Source organism: Equus asinus, chromosome 10 (genome assembly GCF_041296235.1).
Source record: "Equus asinus isolate D_3611 breed Donkey chromosome 10, EquAss-T2T_v2, whole genome shotgun sequence".
Taxonomy (NCBI): domain Eukaryota; kingdom Metazoa; phylum Chordata; class Mammalia; order Perissodactyla; family Equidae; genus Equus; species Equus asinus.
The window spans coordinates 60,481,800-60,494,112 of record NC_091799.1 but is presented as its reverse complement, the minus strand read 5'-3'; the positions used below and the strand labels follow the sequence as shown (position 1 = coordinate 60,494,112).

Genomic DNA, 12,313 nt, shown 5'->3' with positions numbered 1-12,313 from the left:
TGAGAATTTTGCAGATAACTTTCTGCTGCTGTTTTCTAATTTAATTCCATTTTAGTCAAAGAACATGTTTAGTATGACTTCATTCCTTTGAAATTTAAATAATGGTCCAATATAATCTCTCTTGGAGCATACTCCATGTGCACTTTAAACAAATATCTGTTCTGCAGTTGTTGGGTACAGTATTTCACAAGTGTCAGTTGATTGATAGTGTTGTCTAAATGTTCTATATTCTTACTAAGTTTCTGTCTACTTGTTCTACAGATTTATGAGACAGATGCTGAAATTTTCAAGTATAATTATAGGTTTGTCCATTTCCTCTTTAAGTTCTGTCGGCTTTTGCTTCAAGCATTTTGAAGTTCTGCTATTAGGTGCATATATGTTTACAATTGTTGTAGCTTTTTGATGAATTGACTCATTTGTAATTATTAAAAGTTTCTTTTTTATCCCTGATAATATTCCTTGTTCTGAAATCTACTTTGTCTGATATTAATATAGGGATTCCAGCTTTCCTTTGATTTGAGTTTGCATGATAAAAGTTCTGTATCCTTTAAATTTTAACCTCTTTGTCTTTATGTTAAAGTGAATTTCTTGCATATAACGTATAGCTTGGCTTTTATCATCCAATCTAATATTCTCTGATTTGTAGTTGGAGTATTTAGACCATTTACATTTAGTGTAAATATTAATATGATTGAGTTCAAATCTAATATCTTATTTCCTATTTGTTTTATGTTCTGTATTCTGTTTTTCTTCTTTTTCTGTCATTTTGGATTATTTTCAGAATTCCTTTTGTCTTCTGTTGGCTTTTTAGGGTACTTACTTTTGGTTTACAATATGCATCATTAATTTAACACAGCCTTTCTTTAAATTATCTTATACCACAGTATGCATACAGTGAGAACCTTACTCACTATACTTCCATTTCTTCCTTCTTACTCTTTGTATTATTGTTTTCATACATTTTAATTTTGCATTTATCAACTCCACAATACATTTTTAACATTCTACTTTAACTAGGAAATTGTCCTTTAAAGAAAATGAAAAATAAAAATATATATTTTACATTCACCAACATATTTACCATTTTGGGATCTCTTTATTCAGTTGTGTTGATCCAAGTTCCATTTGATGAAATTTTCCTTATGCTGAAGAACTTCTTTGACATGTCTTGTAATTCAAGTTTACTAGTGGCAAATTCTTTTAGGGTTTGTTTCTGTGAAAAAGTCTTTATTTCACCTTCATCTAAAACGTTTTTTATATAGTAAAACTACTCTGTGGTGTACGGTTTCTTGGGTTTTGACAAATGCCTAGGTTTCATTATGCATAATTACAATCAAGATACAGAACAGTTCCATTATCCCCCCAAATTCTCCCATGCTGGTGCTTCATCGTGAATCCCTTCCTCCCCACCCCAAAACCTGACAGTTACTGATCTGTCTTCCATCCCCTCCATGGTTTTATTATGCTGGCTTACCTTGTTGAAGTGGTTATTCCACTCTCACTGTATACATGCTATGGTATAAGATAATTTAAAGAAAGACTGTGTTAAGTTAAGGATGCATATCGTAAACCAAAAACCAACTACTAAGGGGAAGAAAAAAGTAGTTGTTCCACTGCAACAAGCCTGTAACTTCTCCATCTTACCCTGGATCCTAGTTTAGCTTCTCTACCTTCTGGGCCAGATGGATATGTACTTAGCTCTATAATGAAGGCTTCTAGTTTCTCTGACTTATACCCATACTATCAAGATCAGAGACAGTGAAACTGGTTTGGGTTTCAGTTTATCCTCATATATATGAGCTTTACCTTGCTGTCCCTTACTTTGCGTCCATCTTCTTTTCCTAGCTTCCTCAGCCTTAGCAGGCCCTGTATCCCTGGGTCTTAGGGGTTTGGCCATCTCAATACTCCTGTCCCTTCCAGTTATAATTCTGGGTCCAGCATTGTGTTTCTGTCTCTTCCTCAGGGGTGGGGGATTTTGTATTGTTGTTTTTCAGTCCCCTAAGGGTCACAATGTTTGCTGCCTTTCCCCTGGTAATTTAAGGCTTTTATTCTCTTGGAGATGTAGGGAGAAGGATCTGGATTGAATTTTGTGCTTTTCCCTCAGTGGCTGCTGTTCTTCCCCCTCAGGCCTGTACTATGTTGGACTTTTATTGGATACCAAACACTGTAAATTTCATGTTTCTGAGTGTTATACTTTGTTTTATTCCTTTAAAGCCTGTTGTGTTTTGTTCTTCTGAGCAGTTATTTGTAGATAAGTTTGATAATTTAGAAGCCTGTTTTTAGGTTCTTTAGGTCAGGTTTAAAGTAGTTTTTATTCCAGGGCTAATTTAGCCCCACTTTTATGGTATGACCCTTTAAGTCTCTACTGAATGCTTCATTATTTAATGAATCCTTTTCTCTCGGGCTGGTTGGAACATAATGATTTCTGGCCCTGTATGAGCTCTTGGAGTTGTTCAGCTTATAGCTCCCCTATAATTATTCTTTCTGCTGTAGATGTTCTTAGCACAGTCTCCTGGAGTTTTACTCTAAGCATGACCATGCTGGAATTTGTTCAAAGACTCAAGGGGACCCATGCACAGATTCCTGGAGCTCTTTTTTCTCTTTCTTCCTTTTCTTTCTCTTGGGTACTGCGTTCTGCAAATTTCAGCTTGCCTTAACTTCCATAAAATCTGATTTCTGTTTCTTCAACTCAAAAAGTTAGCCAGGATTTGTTGGGGTTCCTTCTTCATGTGTACTGTACTCTGTTAATTGCCTCCAGGCAGAAAGTCTAGATGATTGTAGGCTCAATTTGTTTGTTTCATTTCTCTCAGAAATCATAGTGCTTTGCTACCTGTTATCCCACTGTCTGAAAATAATTCATTCTTACATTTTGTCCAGTTTCTGGTTGTTTGTGGCAGGAAGTTAATTCTGAACTTTTATTCCTTCATAGCCCTAAGTGAAATTCCAAAAGTCATTGTTATCTTCTTCCTCTTGTTTGTGAAATGTCTGTTTTCTCTTGATGCTTTCTTTATTTCTTTTTCTTTTTTTTTTTTCTGAGGAAGATTCAGCCTGAGCTAACATTTGTTGCCAATCTTCCTCTTTTTTGCTGAGGAAGATTCTCCCTGAGCTAACATCTGTTGCCAGTCTTCTCTTTTTTGTGTTTGGGTTGCTGCCACAGCATGGCCACTCATGAGTAGTGTAGGTCCACACCTGGGAACCAAACCTGGGCTGCTGAAGCAGAGCATGCCAAACTTAACCACTAGGCCTCTGGGGCTGGCCCTCTTGATACTTTCTTTTATCACTGGATTTCAGAAATTTGACTATTAAGTGCCACAGAGTAGTTACCTATGTGTTTACACTATTTGGAGATCGCTGAACTTCTTGAATCTATGGACTTTGGAAACTTTGGCCATGATTTATTCTACTGTTGTCCTGCCTTTCCTCCATTTACATGTATGTTAGACTGTTTTGCTGTTTCCAACAGGTACGGAGGTTTTGCTCATTTTTTGACTGTTTTTCTTCTTCTATGCTTGATTTTTTCATTTTTATTTCTATATGTTCATGTTCACTGATATTTTTTTCTGCAGTATCTAATTTGCTGTTAAGTGAAACTTTTCGTTTCAGATTTTTCATTTCTAGATATACCATTCGTTTGGTATTACTTTAAGACTCAATTTCTCTTTACATTCTTCTCGTGTTTCTCTTTTAATACTTGAATATATTTATAACAGCTGATTTAATGTCTTTATTTGCTTATTCAATCATCTTCACCTTTTTCTAGGTATATTTCTATTGATCAGTTTTTCTCCTGGCTATTGGTCACATATTTTTTGCTTTGTACATATCTAATAATTTTTCTTGTAGATTAGACACATTATTGAGTGTCTAGATATTATTGTCTTCTTTTAAAGAGTGTTTTTGCAGGTGTATAAGTTACTAGTGATTGAGTTTCATATTTTGGAGGCTTATTTTTAAGCTTTGTTAGGGTTGTCTTTTAGTAGCCTTTACTCTAATGCTGTCTAGCCCGACTCTTAAGGTGGAACTCGTCTGGAATCTCTCCTAAATACCCCAGATGTTCGTTCAGATCATTCTACTCTGGCTAGTTGGAACCAAAACATCTTCCTAGCCTTGCTGTGAGACCCGTGTGGATAGTTAAGTTTACAGCTCTCTAGTAGATGCCTTTTCCTTGGTAAATTTTCTTTATTTGGTTCTTGATATCTCACTCTACATGTGTCCATGTTGGTGTTTAACCAGAACTTTAAAGGAATCTCCATACAGGTTTCTGGAAATTTTCCTATTTATAGGCCTTGCCTTGTCAGTACAGTGTCCTGTAAATTCTAGCTGTTTAGTCTCTATAGACTCTGATCTCCATCTTATCAGCGAGGCTACTGTGCTCTGCTTGGGTTTCTCCTCCCTGCACCACAGTTCCCCCAGGCAGAAATCCAGCATTTAGGCTCATTTCATTTATTTTCCTTCTCTCAGAGATGACAGTCCTGTGCTTTCTTTGTCTAATGTCTTAAAACATTTATTTAATATATTTTGCCTTGTCTTATCAATTTTAGTGGTGGAAGCATGTCTAATACCACCTCCTCCAGTTTGTCAGAATCAGAAGTAATGAATGTGTCTTATTTTTATTTGAATCAATTTTTAAACAAATTTTTAATTATACAAGTATAATTTAATATATTCTCCCGTTAAAACAATTATGGAAAAGTTAAATTTTCCTTTTAGTTAATCTCCACACTCTTTGTATGTCATGATACTATTTTCAGTGAGAATAGAGATTGGTCCTCAGTAGCTCATCTTTTAGACTTGCTACAAATGCTTTCTATTTTTTTTCTAGACTTTTCCAGCCACCCTGGCATATTGCCCTATTTCTCTGCCCCAAGTGTTACTCTCTCGGAGACAGATTTCAACTCCACCTCTAATGGTTTCCCAGGGCCCTTTTTACTTGTAATTTCCACTGGTTTGGCCTGGACCATTCTTTGTGTTGTTCTTATCTATTAGGTACTTGGGTACAGTATGCTCTTTATTATTTTGTTAACCTGATTATAGTAACTAGTAGTGCATCTGCTTGGGAAATCTAAAAAAGAACTATACTTTGGCAACTTGCAGAGCTGCTTCTGTGTAAAATCTCATCCTAAGAAAGGGTACCTGGGCAGGAGCCTTACCCTTTCCCTGTTCTTCTCAAGCAGCCCTTTTCTGTTATTCCATAGAATGAAATTTCCTAGACCCAGAAGGGACCTAGCAGTGTTTTACAGGTAAAGAAACTGAGATCCAGAGAGGTAAAGCTGCTGGCTATGGTCATGTAGGTAGTGAAGATCCACATATTTCCACCCTGGCTTGCCCTGTATTTTTCTGACATCTTGGGAAGCCATACTGTCTCGACTGTGTATCACATTTCTTTCCTGTTTTTTGGCCTGGCACCCCTTTCACCCCCCTCCCTCCTTCCTTCACTTCTGGTAACCACCAATCTTATATCAGTATCTATGTGTTTATTTCACATTTATTTCTGTAGATCTACTTCAGAAAGCCAAAAGTGTCTCTTTTAGAGATTTTTGTTCTTCTTAAACACAGCTGAAATTGAGTCAGGGCTTTTCCAGCTGCCTACACAATTGCTCCTCTACCCCATCCTCTTGCACTTTTCTTGAGCATCTTAATAGAGAATATATCAACTCCTTTATTCTGTCAGTAGAATCAGAGATTGAAGACTGGGGAGAGTTGTTGTGAATGGCAATATTTTTTCTCACATATAGAAAAAAGAATAGGGCGCTGCATTTGTCAATTCAGTAACTTACTGCTAAATTTTAAATTTAATTTAATGAACTCAGTAAAATGGAGGGATTTTTTTTCATTTTAAAATTCCTGAAAATTTAAAATTCATTTAAAATTCGTGAAAAACATTTTTTTTTTTGTCTTTGTTGGTTTGTTTTGGGGGATGGGAGTAAGGAAAACAGACCAGTGTATATTTCCTTCCTAGCTAAAATTGAATTTCTATTTTTGTGTTTTACTCAAATAAGAAATTTGTGAAATGAATTCTGAACTGGTAATGGCTAATAACACGTATTTTGATATAACAGGATAGACATGATTCAGCTGATGATCAAAATATTTGTCATGTGTGGCACATGAATATAGAAGTCCTTCCAGAATGGATAAACTGCCTAATACAAAAGGTAAGTTCTTTAGTTTCTGAGTAAAATTAGGAATATACTACCTTCAGAATGTTTTTGTCCCCATTTTAGAACTATTTCTCTTGGATGCATTGTTTCAAGAGACATCAAAGGGTGTGTAACTCTTGATTACACTTACTGGCTTTTTCATTGTTACTGGAGTGCTCCAGGTACTTTTCTACCTCCCACTTTGCACTTGGTATTTCCTCTTCTTTGAAAGCTTTTCCCACAGATATTCACCTATTTCCTCATTTCCATGGGTCTTTCCTCTCAATGAGGCATTGCCTGGCCAACCTATCAACTGACCCCCACACTATTACCACTCTTCATACTTCCTTTCTCCCGTCTCTGCTTTCTGTACCTATCTATATTTTACACACACACACACACACACACACTATAAGTAAAATTTAATACTAGTAAATATGCATGAGTATATATGACATATAAATATGTACATCATTATACACATCCACACACACACATACACATATACACACACTCACCCACACATGCATATGGCTTACTGATCTTGCTAATTGCCTAGCTCCACTATTAGAATATAAATTCCATGAAGTTAGGGGTTTTTATATTTTATTACTATATCGTCAGCACCTAGAACAGTGTCTATGAGTGAATGAAATATCCTGTATGTATCATTCACGTATGCACACACATATAAAATAAACTACATTATGATTCTTATTGACACAATCAAAACTAAATACCACACTTTTAAGGATTCTTAATGAAATATTATAACAGCAAGAACTCACCTTGTTAACAGTATCATATCATTATTTCTCACAATTCAAAACACCTAAGTCTTAGAAAAGTGTAAGTAATATGATTTTTGGAAAAATATAGTTTCCTTTCCCCACTGAATAGCTTACTTTTTTTGTTAAAAAATAGATAGATCTCTGTTGCATCCATTCTCATATTGTAATGATTTCCTGGGACAATGCCAGCATGCTGTTTGCAAGTGTCCTGAACTTCATAAAATGTATTAGGACACTGCAGATATTCCACTGTCTCTGTTGAAAAGATAATTTTAAGCCAGTTCATTGTTAATTTCCAATCTGAGTATAGAAAATGCACTGTCTGATGTATGCAACCAATATCTTTTGGTTGTATGTAGAAAGGCAGGAAGAGCTTTACTCTGTTGATTGGGTGAAGTTCCCTCCCACAGTGCTTGGTATGCAAGAAGTGTATCAAAACAGACACTTTTCTGTGAGATTTTACTTGCAAATTAAGCTCTGTAGACTGATTTGCTTCCCGGTGTTTTCTTTTCATTAGTTCACACTGTATCCATATTCAACCTATTGTTTAAGATAACTCAACCTATTGTTTAGAATTCTTAGCGTTGTTTAAATGGGCATGATGTGCAGTATGTTATTATTCTAGAACTTTGGAGCTGTTTATCTCTATGAGAAGGCTTGTTTCCATTTACTGTTCTGTCTGCTAATCAGAAAACAGAAAGCTAGCCTTTTCTGTGGCATAGAAAACTTTCATGTGGTTGGCTTTAAGAAAAAATGCAAAAACTCACACATACTCTTTGATTACTCTACAGTGAAAGCATTGTCTTTATTTTCCTTTATGACCCGTAGGCCCAGTGGACAGTTGGAAAACTGAATTGCCCTTTCTGCGGGGCCCGTTTAGGGGGCTTTAATTTTGTCAGCACTCCAAAATGTTCCTGTGGCCAGCTTGCAGCTGTACATCTCTCCAAGAGCCGGACCGATTATCAGCCAACACGAGCAGGCCAACTAATGAGACCATCACTGAAATACTTGTCATATCCTAGAGTTCAGTCAGGTTGTGACAAGGAAACTCTGCTGACAGGTGGCGCCTCCAAAAACAGAAATCACAGCCTTTTAAACATGGCTCAAAATAATAATGGCCCTGGAAGATTAACAGAAGCACTCTGCCTGGAGGTACCGTCAATGTGTTTTGAGATGAAAAATGAAAAACTGCTCTTCAAAGGATCAGATCCAAAATACCAGCTTTTTGTTCCCCAGCTTGTGACTGGAAGATGCACTACAAGAGCTTTTCATAGAAAATCACATAGTTTGGATCTGAACATCACTGAGAAACTGTCTTTATTACCCACTTTTTATGAAATACATAGTAAGACTACTGCCTATCCCAGGCTAAATGAAACACAGCCTATTGACCTTTCGGGCTTGCCTTTAGAAGCTAGTAAAAATAGCTGTTCCTTTCAGACTTCATCCAGTTTTGATCCTAATATGCTGCTGCAAAGATTTTCAGTGGCTCCCCATGAGACCCAGACACAAAGAGGAGGAGAATTTCAGTGTGGTCTAGAAGCTTCTGCATTGTACTCTGATCATGCTAGTTCTAGCAACCTGACTTTCCTGATGGACCTGCCCTCAGCTGACAGGAGCATGCTAGAGGCCTCGGACCAGGAAGAACACCTCTCTCATCTGGACTTCGTAGGCTCGGGGAGTTTTTCATTGGGTGCCATTAATCAGAGGCTCAATAAGAGAGAAAGGAGCAAGTTCAAGAATCTGAGAAGGAAACAACGAAGGCATGAAAGATGGCTGCAAAAGCAGGTAAGTTTTTAAAAGAGTTTACTAAAAATTCTTTATTATAAATGTTGGGGTTTGGGGAGAGGAACTAACTTTGAATACCTGTGTTACAAAAACTTGGTTTTAATGATTTTTGAAATGACATTTCTCATTTCACTTTCATCACATTTAGCTTAAATGCATATTTTCAAGGACCCTTAATTATGTGCCCACAGGTTCTAGATAGGGTTAACAGTGCTAAATTGTGAAAATTATCTAAGGGATAGTTGACCCTGACTGCAATTTTACAGGAGAGTATGCTTCTCTATGATTTAAACGCCTGTACCTATAATGATGTGATCAAGGACAGGGTGTGTGAAGGCACTGAACAATAAATGTGAGGTGCTGAGGAAACCAATTAAAGCCAATGGATAAGGTGCTCATGAACATTTGGAAGTTTGAGGACTAGTGTAGTTCTATATAAACTTTTTTTGCAAATTGCCTTTATTATCTACTTGTTCATAATAGATAATAGCCTTTATTAATCAGTATGTTGAATATTCACAATGTCCTCAGAGCTAAAATATAGAAAGCTGCAACTTTACTTAATAGTTTATTCTTTTAAAAACAGTTTAAGTGAACTCATTGTTTATGATCCTAGTCATAGATATAATAAAATTATATTACTGCATTAAGTTCTTCAATCCGGTTAGGTATTTTTCATCTTTTGGTTAGATAGTATAATTATAGTTATAGATAATTATTATATTTTTGACTGGTTTCTGACAAGAACATTCCAGTTTGGTTTATTTGCAAGTGATGGTGTAATGTGACATCAAAGCATATGTTGTGGAATGGAAAAACGAATATATTTTAGCACCAGTGTAATATCCTTTGTAGTTTAATTTATTGAAGCTGTAAAATTCAAAATTTTTATTGAAAATTTAACTTAAAACTAGATAAATTGGAGATGATTTTGTGTTATTCAGAAGAAATACCTTAAAAATAGTGTAGAGAGCTGTAAAATAATTCTTTATAAATAGAAATTTAAAAGAAGTATGAAAATTATCCTTGTTCTGTACTGTAAATATATGCAAATAACATCTTTGCAATTTGAAAAATGTATTTAATTCTTGGGCTGGGTGCTTCTGAAGACTTTAGCTATATTATTAAGCATTTTCCAGCATTTAAACTCCCTGTTTTACACAGAGCAAAATAAGACCAAAGTTAGTTTTTTTACGATGTTTTTATTCATTCACACACGTGTGATTTAACCAATCTGCTTAGCTAATTGATCAGAATGAATGAATCTTAGTTGAACCTGTGAAAAGTCAGTATAGGGAGTGACATGGCAGGATTCTAATATGTTTGGTTGGTTGCACAGAAGCTAGAGGCAAACAAATGCTGAATGTCTCCTTAGCAAAGACAATTTAAAAACGTGTAGCAGCATAGAAATGACTTGAGTTAGCAATGTGAGTACACACCATGGTTAGAGCCAGAAAGAAGAATTTTTAATAATCAATCTTCTTAATTCGAGCAAATTAAATCCTAGGGAGAGCTAATATTTCAGAAAAATTAATTGCTTAGCTATTCAGCTTATTCCATGTTTAACAAAGATCAGTTAATTCTGTAAACATTTATCAAATATCTTTTATATACCATGCCTTTGGATAAAGACTTCAAAATAGATGCTGCCCTTTGTTTAATGAGGAAAATAAGCTTACAAGGTAGAAAGAAAAAGCTGCCTATTATTAATGATAATTTTTAAAAAGTTTAAAATAATTGGTTGACTAGATTTCTGACTTTCACTTGACATTTTTAATGGTTTTTTTGCAAAGTGGACATCTGTGGCAGATACCATGTTAGGAAATGTTAATGGTACTACAAAAAGATATTCAAGTTTTTGAAGCTTAGGGATGTAAATGAGATTGATAATGAAGCAGAAACTACAGCCAGTTTTCAGTGTTTTCGTTCAGCAAATGTTAATTGAGCATCTACTTTGGGGAAAGACAGTGCTGAACTACATTTAGCCAGCAAACCTCTTTTTTATTCAGCATAGTCTTTTGGGGTTTTGTTTTTATTTTTTGTAATTATCATGAAATAAAATTGATTTATTCTTGGTGTACAACCCTATGATTTAAACACGTGTAGATTCATATAACAGCCATCATGATGGGACTACAGAACAGTTCCATCACCCTAAAAATCTCCTCTCTGCTTTTATGATTGTGCCTTGATTATATCTTTATAATCACACTGTTGTCCCATCCCTAATCCCTGAAACCTGCTGATCTGTTCTCTATTACTTTATTTTGTTTTTTTGATGTTATAAAATAATATAATCTTATGAAATTAGAGTCACATAGTATATAACCTTTTGAAACTGACTTATTTTGCTCAGTGCAATTGCCTGTGAGATTCAACCAAGTTGTTGCATATATCTATAGTTTTGTTCTTTTTTGTTGCTCAATAGTATTCCATTGTATGAATGAACCACAGTTTATCCATTCACCTGTTGAAAGACAGGTAGATTATTCCAGGTTTTGGCAAATTTGAATAGAGCTGTTATAAATGTTTACAGGTTTTTGTGTGAATCTCAGTTTCATTTCTCTAGGGTAAATACCCAGGAATGGGGTTGCTGGATCATATGGTAAGTATATATTTCACTTTACAAGAAACTGTCAAGCTGTTTTCCAGAATGGCTGTACCATTTTACATGCCAAGCAGGGGTGTATGAGAATTCCATTTGCTGTGTATCCACACAAGCACCTGCTAGTCTCAGTATCATTTACTTTGTCATTCACTAGATGTGTACTGTTATCACATTGTGGTTTTAATTTGCATTTCCCTAATGATGTTGAACATTTTTTCATGTGCTTATTTTGCCATTTTATATATTCTTTAGTGAAGTGTCTGTTCAAATCTTTTGGTCATTTTTTAATTGGGTTATGTTCTTTATGTTGAGTGGTGAGAGTTCTTTTTATATTTTGAATATAAGCCCTTCACTGGATATGTGATTTGTAAAGATTTTCTCCCAGTCTATAGCTTGTCTTTTTATTCTCTTAACAATTTTTTTTCCTGTATAGTAAACATACTTAATTTTGATGAAGTCTAATTTCTCAATTTTTTTTTAATGTATCATGCTTTTGGTGTCATAGCTAAGAACTGTTTGCCTAACCCTATATTATGAAGAGTTTCTCCTGTGGCTTCTTCTGAAAGTTTTATAGTTTTACATTGAGGATTATGATTCATTTTTAGTTAATTTTTTAAATAAAATGTGACTTTTAGGTCTAGGTTCATTGTTTTGCACTGAGATGCCTTAATGTTTCAGTAACATTTGTTGAAAACACAATCTTTTTTCCATTGAAATACTTTTGCAGCTTTGTGAAAAATCAACTGTATACATGTGAGTCTATTTCAGGACTGTGTTCAATTCATTTTTGTGTCTTTCACTCTGCCAATAGCCCTTTTTCTTCATTATTGTAGCTTTATATTAAGTCATAAAATAGGGTACTGTGATTCCTCAAACTTTAATATTTTCCAAAAGTGTTTTAGTTATTCTGGTTCCTTTGCCTTTCCATATAAAAGTTAGAATCAGCCTGTTTATATTTACAAAAAATCCTGTTGGGATTTTTATTG

General features: G+C 35.0%; 1 protein-coding gene across 27 annotated transcripts in view; it reads left to right on the top strand.

Annotated features, from left to right (window-relative positions):
* RNF180 (ring finger protein 180) overlaps positions 1 to 12,313 on the top strand; it is a 271,039-nt gene that overhangs the window by 107,906 nt on the left and 150,820 nt on the right. For 17 of the 27 annotated variants that reach the window (XM_070519608.1, XM_070519599.1, XM_070519601.1 and 14 more), the window contains 3 exons: positions 6,060 to 6,155; positions 7,760 to 8,719; positions 11,289 to 11,324. In XM_070519608.1, coding sequence (XP_070375709.1) covers positions 6,060 to 6,155; positions 7,760 to 8,719; positions 11,289 to 11,324 — 1,092 coding nt within the window. Of the gene's footprint in view, positions 1 to 261; positions 303 to 6,059; positions 6,156 to 7,759; positions 8,720 to 11,288; positions 11,325 to 12,313 lie in introns of all 27 variants that reach the window. The other 10 variants (XM_070519606.1, XM_070519616.1, XM_070519607.1 and 7 more) reach the window with 2 other exon arrangements.